General features: G+C 38.6%; 1 protein-coding gene across 2 annotated transcripts in view; it reads left to right on the top strand.

The window, feature by feature from the left end:
• Window positions 1–18,422, top strand: part of ZNF143 (zinc finger protein 143) — a 38,284-nt gene that overhangs the window by 1,420 nt on the left and 18,442 nt on the right. Inside the window, exons 2-7 of one of the 2 annotated variants that reach the window (XM_030949541.1) lie at window positions 10,631–10,749; window positions 11,541–11,633; window positions 12,072–12,155; window positions 12,382–12,462; window positions 13,391–13,587; window positions 17,371–17,445. In XM_030949541.1, coding sequence (XP_030805401.1) covers window positions 10,638–10,749; window positions 11,541–11,633; window positions 12,072–12,155; window positions 12,382–12,462; window positions 13,391–13,587; window positions 17,371–17,445 — 642 coding nt within the window. In that variant the 5' untranslated portion in view covers window positions 10,631–10,637. Of the gene's footprint in view, window positions 1–10,630; window positions 10,762–11,540; window positions 11,634–12,071; window positions 12,156–12,381; window positions 12,463–13,390; window positions 13,588–17,370; window positions 17,446–18,422 lie in introns of both variants that reach the window. The other variant, XM_030949540.1, reaches the window with a different exon arrangement.

Below are 18,422 nucleotides of genomic sequence, written 5' to 3'. Positions count from 1 at the left end.
AATACGTGGTCAAATAATAGGTGATTGCTTTGGTAATGGATTGCAGCTTAAATGAGATGTAAAAATAAACATTTTGAAAGAGTTCTGAGAAGTGTATTTCAAATTGATTTAATAATTTATTTAAACTGTTCTCGTTGTAATTAATATTTCATTTGTACTACCCTATCTGAGGAAGATTAATTGTGCTTTATATTAGTGTAAAAGGAACTTCAGGTAGAAAGTCACACTGACTTCACTCTGTGTTCATTCTTGTGTAGCTTTTAATGCTTTTCTCAGGAGACAGGCACAGATAGTCAAGTGATGAATAGTCCTTGGTAATAGGTGCCAAAATTAGGCTGTAAATTAGTTTTTTTTCTTTAGAATGTCTCCAGTTGTGTGCTGCTTCAGCTCAGTGGACGTTTTGCTGATCTGTGCCATCCAGGAGCAGGGAATTGCCAGGAGTTTGAGCAGCGGCCAGCTCCAAGCGCTGGCTGCCCCCTGGAGCTCTGTGGGATGGGCATAGGGATAATAAGGACGAGGGTCCCTCGGCTTTAGTTTGGTCAGGATGACTTCATTTACCCTACGGGATCTTGGTCTTCCCTTACTACTGCCTGCGAGTCTTCGCCTGAAGTGTTTGGCGTTAACACATGCTCAGCGTAGGTGGAGTCTTTGAGAAGCACTATTGCATTTTAGGGAGTCGTTAGCGGGCACCTGTGAGGCCAATTGTCTTCCAAAGGGCTTCGGTTAGTTTGGATGGGTTTCTACACGCACAGATAATCAGGGCAATTCTTCCAGCTCCAGGCCTTACAATGGCCAGAATGCAAATATTCATGAGGAGGGTGGCACCCATCTTGATGCTCATGTAGTTACTCTTTTCCTGTCTGCGTTGTGGCTTGTGCCTGCTTCCTTGGCCATCCCGTGATCTGTGCCTCCCGTGGTGTCTCCTGTAACTCCTCTGCCACGTGTGCACCTAGCACAGTACCCAGGCCAGCCTTGCCTTGCTGCTCACGGACTTTTCCCCTGTGTTGCTGCCACATCTCTGCAGCTCACCAGCAGTGCTTTTTGCTCAGCATTAATTGGGGACAGCTTGGGTTTTTATCTCTTCTGTGTGAGGAAATCAGCGCACCTGGTAAAGACAGTGTGAATTGGGTAGTTGTTCCTGTGGATTGTATCACAAAAGATCCCAAAGGATGGGAGGAAAGTTTCTGCTTCGCTTATGGATCCCTGAGATATGCAACCATCTGAACCTATGGATCCTCTTCTTGAACCCAAGAGTTCAGCTCTGAAGTGCAAATTCCTGTAACTTGAGGTGTGCACAGCTCTTGTTCTGAGCCTGGAGAGAGCGTCTGAGCCAGGTGTCTCCCCATGGACACCATTTCTAGGCAGGAGGGGAAGGAAGCCTGGGGACCCATCTCGGCTCTCTGGGGTTTGTGGGGTTTTGCCTGTACCTAAGTGTAACTTCATCTGCCCTTAGTTGTATTTAGTGAAGGGAATATAATATTCCAATAGAACATGATTTTGCTCCCCCCCACTCTGTGCCCCAGGGATCATTGATCAGTTACTCCAAACCAAATTGGATTAAATTAGTAGATGCTTCCAGTGACTTAGTCTGCTAAAATGTTCTGGGCTACGTGGCTGGTTTTTAATTGTATAGTGGGATTGTACTTTGCTCCACCAAGATAACACTTGTTAAATAAATGAAATTTTCACTTTCAAAGGGAATTTACAGTTCCAGCAGGTTTTGCAATTTTCAAGGTTGACATCAGAGTTACACTTAAAACTACATAAGGCTTACCTCAGTCTGTATTTTACTGTCTGCAGAATGTTTTCCTCTGTACACACTTGAGCAGAAAATTGTGTTATCTGCTTAATACTCTTGTACTTCATTTCTGATGACAGATTAGAATTGAAAGATGGGTCTGTATTTGCATGTTAGTTGGTTTGCTCATATGTTAAGTATATTCATACATAGTTAGCGTGGTTCTGCACAGAGTTTTGTAGGATGTATTTCAATGTACTGTGTTACAAGTTCTGTTTGTGATCTGGCTTTGGCAATCCAGCAAGCTGTCCCTTTAGCTCCTGAAATACAATCCTGTGCTAAAGCAGTGCCATTAACTGTCATGGCTAATGCTGATACATCAGTAATGCACTTACCAGATTGCTAATTAACTCATAGCCACACAAAACAACCCACTCAAAATTCCTCTCTTTGTTGGGAGTCTCAGTGGATTTGCAGGGTTTGAAAGGGCATGGCCAGGATTCGTTTGTTTTGGTGATGGAAATAAGAGACTTTTGTGATTGCTTGACAGTTTAAAAGTTAGGAGTCTGTTTGGCATGGAAGTAAAACAATAGAAATAGCAGGTCTCAGTTTCTTTCAGATTTTTAGCCCTCACCTGTACATTTAATCACCAGATGTTCCCAGTTTTATTTAAAACACCAATATAACTGCAGGTTTTATGATTTAAGGGATAAGTAGCCCTATGAAGTGTTTCAGAAGTTAACTGTATATATTTTTTAGTGTAAGTAGGCATCACTGCTCATTTCTAGGAGTGACTTAGATACGGTTGTGACATGCATCATGCATCGGCTGGATGCCTTCTGCATATGTATTTTAGCTATATGTACACTTGATGGTAAAAACAAACCAAAAGCCTGTAGTTTTAAAAACACACTCATTCATCTATTAGGTGTGTTAAATCTGTTTCCCTTTATACTTCCGGGGTGAAAATCAATTTGGAATTAAATGCTTTATCTCACTAACATGTGCTGTAAAATTACTTTAGGTTTGGGTTTTTTTCATCTTTGTTAATCATGGTCTAAGTTTTTTCAGAAAATCGGCTCACCTGCCATTCAGCTTTTTTTCTGAGTGTGCATATTATGATTAGTTACCCAAAACTTTTTTGACTCTTAAAACACAAGTAAATTTATTAACAGTCAGTCTGCAATAAAGAAATGGGTTTGAGGTTCTTTAGAAAGGAAGATATGCCTGAGCACTGATAATAGAAGTTTGACTGGGAGAGAAGAAATGAACAAGAAATACCACCTGCATGGAGAGAAACTTGATGGGCAGTTTGGGTAGGTGAGTTCTGCAGTTGCATTTGCAGTAGGTCTGCAAAGCATTCCATGCACAGAGCCCAGCATTCTTAATGATACACGGGTGTTTCAGGCATGCTGGAATCTGGTGTTTGGGACAGATTATATGGGTGGCTCTTCCTCAAGCCAAACTGCTGCTGCTGTGTACTACTTCAGCTAATAATAATAATAATAATAATAATAACTGAGTCATTAGCATGTTGCTCGTTGACCAGCTGCATTAATATGGTTTTTTTGTACTCAATTAATATAAAAATTTGGGAATCCTGGTGTCTGTACCTCTGCAAACAGTGCTGCATGGGTCTCAATTGCTTGTCAGCTTCCGGTGCAGGATTTTTGGAATTGGCTCTGTTGGAAACTCCCAAATCTGTTTCAAACCTCCCGTGCTGCTGGAATGGTGCACCCAGGGCAGATGTGGTCATGGAAGTGGGTGTTTGCTGTGAGCTGCTTGTCCCAGAGCTGCAGAAGGAGTTCAGCTTCTGTCAGCACTGCTGACAGCTCAGTGCTCATGGAACTACTCTGGCCTCCGTTCATTAACCAGTAATTTCTTCTCTAATATATTCAAGAAATGTGTGAAGTTAGAAGTCATATTTGGGATCAGCCTGAGTGTTCTCACATGTGTAGGACTTGTTGGTGGGTGACTTTCTAAATCTTCCTGTATTTAAATGCCATACCTTCAAAAATAATAGCAACCTTCACATTCTCACAGACTGAAAACACACACCCATAATCTCATTAGTTAGAGTAAGGATTTGTAAATATTTATTTGCACTGGTTAATCCATTTTTTTTTAATATCTATAAAATGCAAGCATTGATATCAGACAATACTTTTTACAGTCACAATTTGTAGATAGCATTTGCTCTATAAACTATATGGAAATGACTTTTGGGGGAAAAAGACTGCTGGAACATGAAGTAATTTTGTCAGGCTAAGTGTGGTTCCCACTGCTCACACTTAAGTCAGACTGATGTGTGGTGAAGGCAATGATAAATTTGGTCCTGCATTTATTTTTCATTTCTGAAGAAATCCCAAACACTGTGGCAGTGAATTAGTCTTGAACTGCATTATTATTAGGATGTATCTCTTGTGGAACAGAAAGGTTGAAATACTGTAAAAAGAATAAAAAGGAGCCTTGAGTTTGACTGCTTCAGAGTGTGTAAGTTGCGCTTGTGCAGTTGACAGTGCTCTCACTCTTGGTCAGGCTTTTCTGCAGGACCAGACTTAGAGCCTGTGGTTTATCATTCACAACACTTCTTTACCATGTAGGAAATTAGAAAGTGATTGTGATTTGCTACTAAATTATCTTAATCCACCTGATGTTACCAGATTCTGTAGGAGAGGTTTTTATTCTGTATTTCAGTCTTTTTTCCATTTTATACTGTGGATGATTAATGTGATGCAAATTGCTTTTTAATTATGTTTTGCCTTTACAAGAGACTGGAGAAAATACAGTAAAAGAAATTGAGATTATGTGAGAAAGCACATAGCAATTAAGAAGTTGTTACACTTACTGAAAGTCAGTCTGACTGACAACAGTGCAAACCTCAATTTTTCAGTGCAGTAAAATCCTGGAAAAGGTAAGGGCTGTTGATGCAGAAGGAAATCCATGTCTCCTGAAGTGTTTCATCTAAGCACCCATAGGATCTAGATTTAATTTCTGACCCTGTTACAGATTTCTGTTTAATACTGGAAAAATTATCATGCAGCTACGTAGGGGAGCAGAGGTAAGGTTGTAAAAAGAGTCTTAGTTCTCCTGTGTCTATTTCTGAGCTTAAAGATGACAAATGACTTTATGTAATTAGTGGGGGAAGAAATGCTGGAAGTCTTCTTGGGTTGCCTGAAAAATCTTTGTGTGGAATAGTCAGTTTTCCAGTGTGTCAGACCTTTTTTTTTTGCACTGAGACTCAGAAGGCTGTAACACATATGAATTATCAATTGAAGTGTATTTAACCTGATTGTTAATTATAGGTACTGTTTTTCAGTTTTCACACATTTGTTGCTCAGATTAGTTTTGTGAAATTATTGATATTTGCAGTCATATCAGTTGACAAGGACCCTAAGGTAGGCAGTATTTAATTCAGAAAAATCTTCATCATGCTACACTGTGGACATACTTGAATTGATTTTGGGATCCAGCTTTGTCAAACATGGGAGTACAGTTTTCTAAAATTCCTTAATAAAAGTTTCACTATTGTGAGGCTGTGTATTATTTGCCATATTACCCTTCTTGATTAGTTTTTATTTACTGTTTTTATAAGTTTTATAAAATTACAATGGTTTTGTACATTATTTAGAAGTATATTAAAATAAAAGTGATGTTTCTTCTCAAATGAAATAAATGCATATTATTTCAAACTTCTCAGTGCTGTCTGCATGAGGGGAGTGAACAATCACAAGATTGCTGAACATCTAGAGTAGTTTTTTTCCTGTCATTCTTTCCCAGTTTGTTTGCACATTCTAAGTTTGTATTTGTAACAGTAAATTTTCTTCCTTGCCTGCTATTACAAACTTTATTATATTTCTCATTAATCATCCTCCTCCCATTAAGCATCATCTTTGTCTCTCTGAGTTTCTCCTACTGTCTCTGCAGGATTTTTCCTTTGTCCAGCAATACAGTGGTACAGTTATTCTTTAAATTGCTAATTTCTGCTTTTTTCCACTGCACTGGGCTCTCCTCTCAGCTGCTGGAGTTCCCAGGTGCCCCAAACCCCCTTTCTGCTCCAGAGCAGCCATGCCCTCTGCCAGCTCTCCTCTTGCTTTTCAGTTGCCTGAATTCCACCTGCTGTTTTTTTAGTTGCTGATTCCTAGTTTTTAGTGGAGATTCCTGTTTCCAGCTGCTACATTGAGTTTACATAAAAACCTTTCTTCTAACATTGCATCTTTTCTCCAAAACAAGTGATAGCACCCAGAAAATTCTATTTGTCTGAGTATTGGTGGGGGAAAAATTACAGGAGTTGCTCTCTAGATAGGCAACTTGGTGAAAAACATTTTTTGTTTTTAACCATCCTTTCCGTCCTCACATGCCTTTGGTTTCCAAGTGTTGAGAATCTAATGTGTACCTGTTTTTTTTTCTGTTCAGATAATTTGCAGGGGGCAGTGGTTTGTTTTGTTGTTGTTTTTTTTTTTAGTAAGAGCTTGCACCTCTGTGTCCTGCTGGATGCTGTTGAAGGAATGGATCAGTGCTAGAGAGGGGGTGGCTGCCTGTGGTTGGACACACTCTTCAGTTCAGAGATTTTCTGTAATATTTTTTTTGCCTCAGGCTGATTTTTGTGAGAAGTGTTTGAACCATCTAAAAGAATGGTAAGATTTTCTCTGCGTGGATACCATAGACATGTTTTGGTGACTAATCATTTCAGGAATGCAGGATACGTTAGTGTCCTTGTGAAAGTCAGCCCAGATATCGTCATTGATGTGCCTTTGGAAACTGACAGTTGCAGCTTGCCTGTGATCTGTGAAGATTTGCAAGAGTTCACAAAGTCAACTCTTAAGTTTTCACTTCAGTGAGTACTTGGTGACTGAGCCTGGACTTGTCTTTTCTGTAAGACAGCTCTTGAGATGAAGCAGACTCCACGTGTGTCAATCTTTGCCAAGCTGCTATGTAGGCTCCACCCCAGGGATCCTGGCTTTTCCTAAAAATGGTTACTTTCAGCTGCCTTTAACTAATGAGCTGCAGTATTTGAAGTGGGTAGAGGAAATCTCTCCTAGATTTTTATTGACGCAACTGCTGGCAGACAGGAGATTTAAAGAAAAAAGCTAACTGATGCAAATGCAGAGGAATAAAAGCAATGATGAGGATTAGTGAAAGAAGCTGGTGAGATTCAGATTGAATAAATGATGGAGACAAATTTGATGGAAACTGAAGAGTGTGACTGAAGTGGAGGCAAGAAAGAGATTTTAGTTTGGTGAAAACCAACTGGTTTTGAAAAAGCAAAGCAAATCATAAAATGTTAGGAGAGTAGATTTTGCAGGGTGGATGATACATGAACAGCAAGGTGATGCTATTGTAGATGTATGCATGATTGAAATGATTACCAGAGAGCAGGTGAAGTTAGGAGGACTTTCAGAAGTTTATCTGGTTCAGGCTTGATCAAAGCAAGTCCCATTTGCCCAGGTTGCTCAGGGCTGTGCCAAGTTGCTTTGAACCTCTACAAGGATGGAGGGTCCATACCTGGCTTGGCAATTTGTTCCTGTATTTGACTTCTCTCAGCAAGTGATATTGTGACATCATTACCTCTGACAGATTGACCCTTTTCTCTGCAACACAGGCAGCTCTACATCTGTCCTTCCTTCCTGCATCTTTCCTGCCCTGTCTGGCTAGTCAGTGTTCTCCAGTGGGGAGGAAGAGGAGAGCCTGGAAAGAGCAGCGCATCTCAGCCACTTTTGGCTGAGAGCTCTCTTCCCTGTGCAGCAGTGTCAGAGCAAAGCTGCTGTGTCCCTGCAGAGGGAGTCAGAGCTGGGGCTGGTGTTTGGGGGAACCCCAGTGCTCCAGCTTCTTGTGGGGGATGCAGTTCCAAGGTGGCTCAGAACATGAGCTGGTGAGGAAGAGAGGAAGGAAGGGGATAGACAATGGTGGGAGGGAGTCGTAGAACAGAGCAGCAGCAAGAGAAGACTGAGACTGGTTGCAGAAGGAGTTGGTGTGGGCATGTAAGTATTTTATATTATTCTGACAAGAAGGATGGGGTTATAGCTGGGAAGAGGCATGTCCTGGAAATTTGGTATCGTGATAGGACCAAAGAAGAAAATTGGTACAAGGAGAAGGGATGGAGTAGGGGATAAGGAACTTAGTGGAAGGACAGAGGATTGAGAAAAGGCTATGTTGGAAGTGACCATTGAAAGGAGCTGGAATTGGGAGAAACAGGCTGCATTGCTGCTGAGTTCTTGTGTGAGGTTGTATGATTGTCCAGATCCTCTGGAACAGAGGAAAGTTGTAGCCGTTGTTGTGTGTGCGGCAGTTCCCTTTTCAGCTGTTTTCAGTGTGTGTGAGTTGATAGCCATGCTACAGTAACAAACACTGTGAAACAATTTAAACAAAAACTATTGCACCTGCAACCCTTGAATGTATCTGGCATTAGATTTATTTTCCTTCCAGAGTAGCTACACACCCCTTAAGCCATCAATTCTGCTCAGACTCGGAGCTCTGCCTCTGTCTGCATGGACTGCCTCCCTCACTGCTGCCCAGGGGTGGGTGCAGAGCTGTGAGTCCTGCAGGAAGGGAGGTGATACTAACGGTGCTGGGGATCTCAAAAGATACTTTGTCTAAGAGAGGGAATTCTCCTCAGTAGACCTTGAGTTGAAAGGCCTTTGAGGTGCAATCTGCTGGAATTGTTTCACTCTAGTTCCAGTGAACACCTGTGGTTGTGAAGCCTTTCTTCTCTGCTGGGTGTAATTTTGGGTGTAGCTGTTTTGCAGCCTGCTTCCATGAGGTGTCCTGAAAACTGAGTGCATGGAAAATGCTGCCAATACAGACCTCTGTCGGCAGTCAGAGGACAGCCAGCCTCTGGGTACCTCTAGCATGTAATACCAGAAATAGTTAATTTAACTTGCTACAAGCTGGTAGTACCTCCAGAAACGGAGTCCTTGCAAACTGGGCTGGATAAAAGTCCTTTTGTTGCTAGATTTGTTGGTGGTGGTTTGTTTGGCTTTGTTTTATTTTGTTTTGTTGGGTTTTTTTAAACTGCAACAGTTTTCTGATCTTATTTGCTGCATAGTCCATGAATGCTGGGCTGCTTTGCTTCTGTGTCTGCTTAGGCTGACTCTGTAGCTACATCATGATTGATTTTTGGTTTGTGATCAAACTGCTTCCTAAGTGAAAGCTTTCTGCCTATTTTGAGATGGGGGATGATAAATAAGTAGTAGGAAAAGAAGATACTTTTCCAAACTCACAGTCATGGACATGGCAGAGGAAGAGGTTGAACTCAGGATCTCCTATATCCTCATACAATACCTTGTCTCTTAGATTATAGTATCCATACAAATTTTCCTGTTTCGTTTTCTTCAGAGATGTCTATATAAATGTAATTTAGTCTGGATGGCTTCTCCTTTTCATGTGTATTACATATCTTTTAGAGGCCTTATTTTCTGTAAAAGCTTCTTTTCCTGAAAAGGATGTTGGGAAGAATTACCCATCTTCTCTTGGATCCTAAAAAAATCCCCTGACACCCATTTTGAATTATATTTTTGTTTCTCTCTTAATTGTATCTTTTTGATGCCAGTTGTTCAAGGTTCAAATTCCTTATTGCAAGCCAGTATTTTAATTTCCCTAATGTTCCAGAGAGAAATTATGAGGACATTAATCTTGGAAGGCATACTTCTTACAGAATTATGTACTGATCATTAGTAATGATATAGGGATTTTTTTGGTATGATTTTCAATGTAATATATGAAAAACACAGGAGGGCTTAAAACTTTCCCAAAGGTACCCTTGCTTTCCACTTCCTTTGTTCAGCTGTATCTGTTCCATTAACTGGAAATAAGAAACTGAGCCTGCAGCTCCAGGAAAAAGTCTGGTTCACTTTATACACTTGGATATATTTGGAAAATACTGCTTGGGTGTGATTTTCAAGTACTAAATTAGTGTGGCAACTTTTAAAATACTGTAGGCACACTGGAGTATCTACATGGTCTAATATTGTGCTCCTTATTCCTTAGTTTTGAGAAAAGTGCAATTTTCTCAGTGATCTTTGAGAGCAGATTTCTGGACTGTAGAGGTAAAATAGCTAAATATATTTATAAAGATAATAATAAATAAATTAAACCCCCTAGATTATTTTTCTCAGCCTTGAATTATAAACCTGCAGGTCATGGAACCACACTAGGATTAAAAGCTGTGATGTGATCTCCCATAGTAAAACATGGCTGGGTAAAAATGTGAATATGCAGGGGGATGGCTCTGTCTGGTTCTGTGAGGTACAGCAGTCACTCCCTGATCACTGGTCTTTTGTCTAATTAACAAATTTTATCATGGGATACGTCATTATTCTAAAGGACAGATTGTCTTGTTGTTTTGGGTTGGTTGGTTTTTTTGTTTAAACAGAAACCTTTCTGGAAAAATCTAGGGAAATAGTTGAATTGTTCAGTTAGACTTTTGCAGTGTGTTGGTGTTTTTAAACCTCTTACTGGCACTAGAGAGATCTTTGATTTATACAGATAAAGCCCTGCTGTTGTCATGGGTGGCTATGGGTGAGTTGTCAGCGTTATTTCAGTTCTGGGGACAAATAGGTATCATTACCTGTACTGTCATTGCCACCATTAGTCTTTGTACATTGGTTAAATCATTTATATTTAACTGACATTTAAATGTGGTTGGTGCATTTTATATAAATAAGTGCTATCTGAAGTCCTTACCATCTAAGTTAATTGTTAAATTAAGTAAAATACTTATCTATTTCAGATAACTCTTATTCCTTCAAAGTATTTTCCAGATAAATCAAGCATTTTTTGCAGCTATTTTATACAAAACATAACATAAAATATTTGTAACAGCTGTGTTAAAATCACATTAAACTGGGATTATGGCTCTGCATTTCAATGTTCTGTTTTTTTAATCCTTTCTAGGTAGACAATGTTATTAGCTCAGATCAATCGAGACTCTCAGGGAATGACGGAGTTTTCTGGAGGAGGAATGGAGGCCCAGCACGTGACTCTGTGTCTAACAGAAGCTGTAGCTGTGCAAGGTGACCCTTCAGGTTAAAATACCTCTACATTATTATGTCTTTTCTCTTTGAAACTCAGATAAAACACTAACATTCATGTCATATATTCTGAATTAAAAGTCCAACAGAAAACAGTTAACTGAGATTGATTAAATTTCCTGGATGGAAATTATTTTTTAATTAAGATCATAGAAGTGTAAATGTGCCCAAAATATATGAAATACAAAATCTGACTTTATTCTCTGTATAGTCTTACTGTTTTAGACTTTGTAAATTCAGTTGATATCTAAGTATGTATTAAGCAAGTTGAGTTTTAAAATAGATGAATGACTTGAAATTGGCTTAAACCTGATGTTTCCTGACAGCTTTGTTATGATTCTACATGATTACAAACTCTCTCCTAAATGTGCATTTTAATCTAAATAATTTTATGTGTATTAATGACAAGTAGTTTGTACAAAACAAAATTATTAATGCAAGTGTGTGTGTCATGATTTCACTGTTGGCTCTGATGATTTAATTCATAGTTCTCCTAAAACCTCAGCTTTGTAGTTATTTATTTAGTGACATTGAATTTTTTTTGTTAAGGAAAATAATATTTAGCTGTCGTGTTTACAGAGCAAAATCTAGAATATATGACTCTAGTACATGTCCCAGGCTTAGAAACCAGAAAGCAAGTAAGAACTACTTGCTCTTCTTATTTGTCAAACCAATGTGCTCTGAGGGGATGTCATAATTTATGGAGGTCTTGCAGCTGAGATTTCTAGGGTTCCATGATGATTGTAGTGAAGGTGAACTTTTTTCCCTGCTAGATGGTGACAACTTGGAAAACATGGAAGGTGTAAGTTTGCAAGCAGTTACCCTGGCAGATGGCTCCACTGCTTATATCCAGCACAATTCTAAAGGTAGGCAGAGCAGTGCCAACTGATGGCTACTGAAGTGGTATTCTCCTTTCTAACCGTCCCTTTGCATTGCAAAGTCAGGCAGAATCTGTACAATGTTTCTGAAGCTCCAATTCCCATGGGGAATTATGATAATGCTATAAAATAAATGTTTTTGTTTTGCCACTAATAAGATGCAAAAATGAAATTCAGAACATGAGTCAAACAAAAGTGAAGAGATCTTTATTGTTCAAACCCAGATATCAACATTCTGCCTAACAGATAGGACAGCAGACCTTTTCTGTTTTTTTAATCCCAGAATTTTAAAAGCATTAAACATTTACCAAACATTATTTCTTGTTGATATTTTATTTATATTTTAATCTAGAAAGTATCAACTGTGTATTAAAACTGTGATGTGTTACACCATAAGAATTCTTAAAAATATTCTGTATCTTTCAGATGGTAAATTAATGGATGGCCAAGTGATTCAATTAGAAGATGGTTCTGCTGCTTATGTTCAACATGTACCTATGCCTAAAAGCAGTGAGTGCAATAATACAAGAAATATGTTCTAAAATAATGTATTCCTGCTAAAAATATTGCTCTTAAGTAATTAACAGTCATGATAACAGCTTGATTTCTTATTTTAATGGAAATAGTAATGAAGAGATCTTAGGTATTTTGTAATCCTGGGTATTTAGTGTTTAATCTTTCCATCTAAGGATTCTCTGAAGTCTTGCTGAAGTGCTGTAATTGTTCTCCTGAGCAGGGGAGAGCCTGCGCCTGGAAGATGGACAGGCGGTTCAGCTGGAAGATGGAACCACAGCATTTATTCATCACACCTCAAAAGGTAACTGGTCTGCCAAGTGGCATTTGTCACCTCAGTGTCCAACAGAACTTCAGCAGTATTTAACAGGATTCTCTCTAGAAACTATCCTCTTAATGGGATTCCCAGTGAATTACTTGTTGCTTTGACATCCGAAAATTGTTGAAATGACTGTTTCAGTTCTTGACTTGGGCCTCCTATAACAGTTATAAATGAAATCAAACCCAGTGTGTTTCGCTGTTTATTTAGCCAGGATCACATTAAAGTGAGTTTATACCTTTAGGTAGTAGGGCAGAAAATGTGATAGCTGACAGTCAAGAATGCAAATGTTGTTATTCCAGAAAACTTGTGTAATCATCTTCTGCAGAAACATTAGTCTTGGAAATAGTACCACTTCTCTAGAAAAAGTGGTCAAGTATATATTTTAAGTCTTTTTAAACCAGTGCGACAATTACATTTTACAACCAACAATAATAAGAGGAAAGAATGTAATGTAGAATTTTTTGGTTAAAAGTTGGTTTATCTTTTGTGGTTCTTTTGCATATTTGCATGATTCTCTTCTTAAAATGTGAGATCTATGAATTCTAAAATCTGAAGTAATGATATCAGTAGATCTCTTATATTATTTTCATTTTATTATAGGTAGATTTGAAATTGAACGCATATTTGTGTTCCTGATTTCCTTTATAAATAAAACTAGATCAATATAATTTTTTTTACTTTTTGAAGTGTAGAAATAAAACTATAGGAGGTGTTGTCTTGAAAACAAATTTCTGTGTTATTCATAGTATTATTTAAGTGTTTATGTATCTCATATGCTAGTGGTTATATTTCCCATATATTTCATATGTGTCTGAGACTTCAGGAGACACCTCTTGGAGAGCAGTAGTTTCTCATGTAACACACTGCTGCTCCTTTCAGAATCCTAACACTGTGTAATATCATTCCTCAGACAGTTATGACCAGAGTGCCCTGCAGGCTGTGCAGCTGGAGGATGGAACCACTGCCTACATCCACCACACGGTGCAGATGCCACAGTCAGACACCATTCTGGCCATCCAGGCTGATGGCACAGTGGCAGGGCTGCACACAGGAGATGCTGCCATCGACCCTGACACCATCAGTGCTTTGGAGCAATATGCAGCCAAGGTAATCTGCAAGGCATTTTCTCTAGCCCTCATGTCTTAAAAAAATGTACAGCACAGCATATCTGGCAGCACAGGGCAATTGTTGTTTAAAAAATGAAATTGTAACTGGGAGAGTCTCAGACTCCTAGAAAACACCAAATTGTCATGGCAGTGCTTTACTGTCATGAGCAGCTCTGGTGCCTGGTGTTGCATAAAAAGGAGAAAAGATTGAACACTGAACTGGAGTAGGATTTAGAAAGCCCTTTAGACGGCCAAATTATAATCTTCTCTATCCTATAGCATTGCAAAGGAGTCCCTTGGAAGGACACTGTTTGCAAAGAAGGACAAAGTTGAATTATTCTTGTTCAGGCACTATTGCTGGATTAATTTTTTTTTCCTGAATGGGAAGAGTACATGGCCTGGTGTACTGAGCAAGGGCAATACATGGTATGAAGTGTGAAAAGACAATCAGACAGTTCAGAAAAAAACTTCTCTGATCTATATTTTCAATAGTAAAAATGCAGTAGGATGCACAAAATTCATGGTGTTCACTTTCCTGGGCTCTATAAAGCATGATGTAAGTATGGTAATGGGTGATGCAACTTCCATGACTCTCTAATTAAGCTGTGTCCCACTTGCTGGATAATTGCCATCTGTGCTTGTATTGCTCTGCAAAAAGAGCAGAATATATTTTAAAATCTGTCCTCTTAATGTTACAGAGAGTTGTCAAAATCTGGGAGGCCAGTTAGGGTAATTAAATAGCTTATTCACTATTCTTTTAATTATGCTGGTGTCTGTTAGAATTGAGAGATCCTAAGGCAGGCAGTCAAATTGTGTTGTGATGCTGTGCTTTAACATTTCATTAAATAAAAGGTAACTCAGTGTTAGAGCTGTAATCACAAACTTTTATACATTCCACAGGTACTATTTCATTTAGATTAAATCAATCATAACTTTGCCCTTTTTAACCAGCAGCTATATTAATCATAATTTCTGACATGTTTCTGTAAATGCAAATAGATTTGCATTTTCATCCTATTTAATTCAATATAGGTTTTCTAATTCTGTCATGTGAATTTGTTTTTTTTAGTGCACTTGTGTGTTTGTTTAGGAAAAATTGTTTTCTTTAAGCTTTCATCTCAGAACCTTATTCTGAATGGTACTGAATGGAACCTTTAGGGGACAGTCAGTAGAAGTGAGTTTCCAAGCACTACACCTGGTTTATGGGGTTTTTTTATGTTACAAAACCAAATATTAGCTCTATGGTCAGAACCCTGGATCTCTCTTAAAAGAGGAAATGTGGTTTTGTGATTCTTCTCCATGTCCATGCACTCTTCATAGGGAGGCAAGGTATACTTTTCATAGCTGGTGTTTCAGACACCTTGAGAAAGGTACAGGAAGAAATTAAATACACATGGTAAGTATATGATAGGACTTTATAAAATTTTAGGTAGCGCAAAGAAGAGTAATGCCTTGTCATTGGCTGCACCAGTTTCAGAACTGGGAACCATCAAGTGAAACTCTCATGTAATGGGTTCAAGAAGAATGAAGATGCTTTTTCAAACAGCTCAAAGTTAAGCACTGCTTGTAGGATATTGTGGACACTAATATGTCCTTGGATTCAAGGAGTAATTAGATAAATTCATGGAAGAAAAATGTGTCCATGGCTATTAGGTAGAAACATGTTCAGGAAGTTCATAAACCACAAATTGCTTGGAGGTTGGCAGAATATTATGGGGAATGCATCACTACATGCTTGGCCTGTTTGTTTAGTGTTCTCCCGCATCTGCTGCTGGCTGCTGGTGGAACTGAAATGGTGCAGTGGTATGGCCTTTACTTTGACTCAATGTAGGTGCCCTTGTGTTTTTATTTGAAGGCAGACTAAATCTTTCTTTAGCATCAAGGAGATTATTTTAGGAGGAGCTCAAAGATCTGCCCTGGAATCCTTCCAGAATTCTTACAATACTGCAAAAGAGAAGTTTAAAGTTGGGTGTCTTTTTTGTTTGGTTCTGTTAAGGCTTTCTTTTTGAAATTTAAAGGGCAAAGAAAAAAAAAGTGAATTTGGAGAGTGGTGGTTCTTCTTTGTTTCCCTGTCCTATGCAACAGGCAGAAACAGATCAGTGTAGAATATAAGAGAGTTCATACAAAGAGGTGCAAGCAGACTCCCCAGAAGCTCACTGGAAGTGGCGGAACATGTACATTTGTCATTGTCCCTCACTTCTCCTTGAGGCAGGAAAGTACCACGTTCCCCAACATGCAAAGCACATGCAGACTTAACTTGAGCCCTCTAATTTTGGGCTGAGTCAATGCCACCATCCTCCCAGAGCAAGCAAGGAGAAAAGGTCATTGCTCTCAGTGAAGTGAGGATAGGTGATGGAATGGTGAAGAGGTTACAGCACATCCTTGCCTTCCATGAGCTGCTCTCCTGTGCCATCCCAGCTGCTGGCAGCGTGCAGGAACTGGGATTTGTGCCTGCCTCAACACGTGCACACACGTTCTCTTGGCATCATTTGTTTCCAATAGTTGATCAAGTTCTAATTTCATGTCAGCAGTTCTTCTCTCTACCAACAACAGGAAGTTCAGGATAAAGTAATACAAGTCTCCTTTCTGTGCAGGTTCTCCCCTCTTCCTTTAAAAATTCTGAGGGAGAAGGTCCCAAAATAGCTATTGTTTCCCTCTGAAAAAAACACCCCAAAATTACCTGCTTTCTGACACTCTTTTCAATCTTTTTGTAATGTAAATTTGCCTCTGCTTGGGCACTTTCCTTATTACTGTTGTAGCTCAAAGTTCCCAAAAGTAAATTGTTTAATTTAGAGAGTGTGTGAAAACCTCTTGTGGGATGAGTTCCTGCCAGTCTCCAGGCAAACTGCTGGGGGCTGGTGCTGTGGGCAAGGTGCTTCACACAACCCCAGTGATCTCAGGGGCCTCTTGGGAGGTAGGGTTCCTGCCAAACTGCTCTAGAGAAGAATAAAATCACTTAGACTAGGCTTAGGTGCATCAGTCTCAGCCTTGAATATAATGGAGGCAGAGAGTATTGTGAATGCCTGTGGTTAGTACAGAGACAATTTAGGGATGGGAAACTATGCAAAGTATACTTTAATTTTTTATATAGTGACCAGTAACATGCTGTTCTTTGAGCTGCTGCTTGTGAGAGAGTTTGGGGTGCTTTTTTTAAACTGGGTAATTACATTTTTATTTAAATAAAAATTTCACATTAACATCCAACAGTCTTTCAAATATTTTTATGAGCTCCTTGGAAACAGCAATACCTTTCTCCTCCTGGAGACTGTCTTTAAAAACAAACCTATGTAGTAATACCTAAGTCTTTGCTTAGTTGTAATTTGACTAGTTCAAATTGAGATGTAACACATTGTCTTAGGTATTTTGATTCAAAAAGCAGTTGTGCTGTTTGAAACAAGTACATTCTGCTTAGCAAGGAGTTAGAGATCTTCATTATAAAAGAAGTAAATGTTTGGGTTTTTTGGTTTTTGTCAGAATTCAGTATAGTTAAATTTATTGATATATTGTAATACTTTTGTCTATTAATTTAACATCCTTAGTTCTTGCAGTCTTTCCTAGCTTGTTACAAAACAACTTTGCTGTGCTCACTTGGTCTGTTGTGTAATGCAGGTGCTGCAAGTGGCGACTTTTGTGTAAGTTCATGTACTATGGGATATCCATGTTCCAAGAGGGAGCTAGAGAGCTATGAAATAATAAACCCAGGAACTGTCTGTAACCCTTTGTTTCTCAGATGAATAAAGGTAACTGATGTAAATGTTTTTCCTATTTCAACTTTGTTTTTCAGGTGTCTATTGATGGAAATGACAGTGTTAGTAGCACAGGAATTATAGGTGAAAATGAACAAGATAAAAAAATGCAGGTATGTGCTTAATACAAAATTATTAAATACATTTATATATTTGTCTTTTCTGCTCAGCAAGGTTCATGATAGGGAGCCCTGTAGCCATGAACTATGGTTTGCTTCTACCCTTCAGAAGTTGTGGATTTCAAACTATACAGATAGATTATATTAGCTCACTCTGTACAAGATCCTGTCACAAGAGTTGTAAAAGATCTTCTAATACATACTACTGTCTAGGGGGTTTTCCTGTTAAAAGGTTATTTAAAATTATGTTGGCTTTCTAAGATTTTTCAAGCTGACCTGAGTATTTCTTCAATAGGAGTGTAAGTATTTCAGAAATTCTTTCCAGAGAAGGAGCTGACTTTTGATAGTATTTAAAGCAGAAAATGCTGTCTCAGTTATTAAATTGCATCTAGGAGAGACCATTCCAGGCATAGGTCTGGAACTGTTCTTTCTTTAATGACTTATTTTGATTCCACTTGCCCTGTTAGGGTCCCTGACCTTTACAGCAGGTTTTATAAGGAATCAGTAGTTAAGAGTGTTGCTCCTAGAGAGTGCTTAAAGAACAGAAAATTACTTCAACTTCTTCTGGATCCATATTGTTTGTGCACAGCAGTGTAAAAACCTTTAAATGTTAAAAGATTAATGTAAAAGTTCAAAGGGTAATGGAAAATACAGGTGCAACTTACTAAGTCTCAAGCTTTTTTCCCTAGGATCCATAAAATTATGTAAGGAGAATGGTATTTGGCATTATAATGTATTTCATTAAAGGAAAAGACAAAAATGTATCCTGGGCTTCAAATATACAACTAAACTAATACTAAAACCTCTATATCCTCACATGTTCAGATGACAAAATAAAAAATGGAAAAGTCATTGCATTGAGAATGGGGCTTCTCTGGGCAAACCTTTTCTTTTTACTTAATTTAAGAAGTAATGAAGTAGACAAGGAGGAAAAATGTCCTCTTCCAAGTTCAAAATACATCATCTGTGAA

Source organism: Camarhynchus parvulus, chromosome 5 (assembly GCF_901933205.1).
Source record: "Camarhynchus parvulus chromosome 5, STF_HiC, whole genome shotgun sequence".
Taxonomy (NCBI): Eukaryota; Metazoa; Chordata; class Aves; order Passeriformes; family Thraupidae; genus Camarhynchus; species Camarhynchus parvulus.
This window is presented reverse-complemented; position numbering and strand designations above follow the sequence as displayed.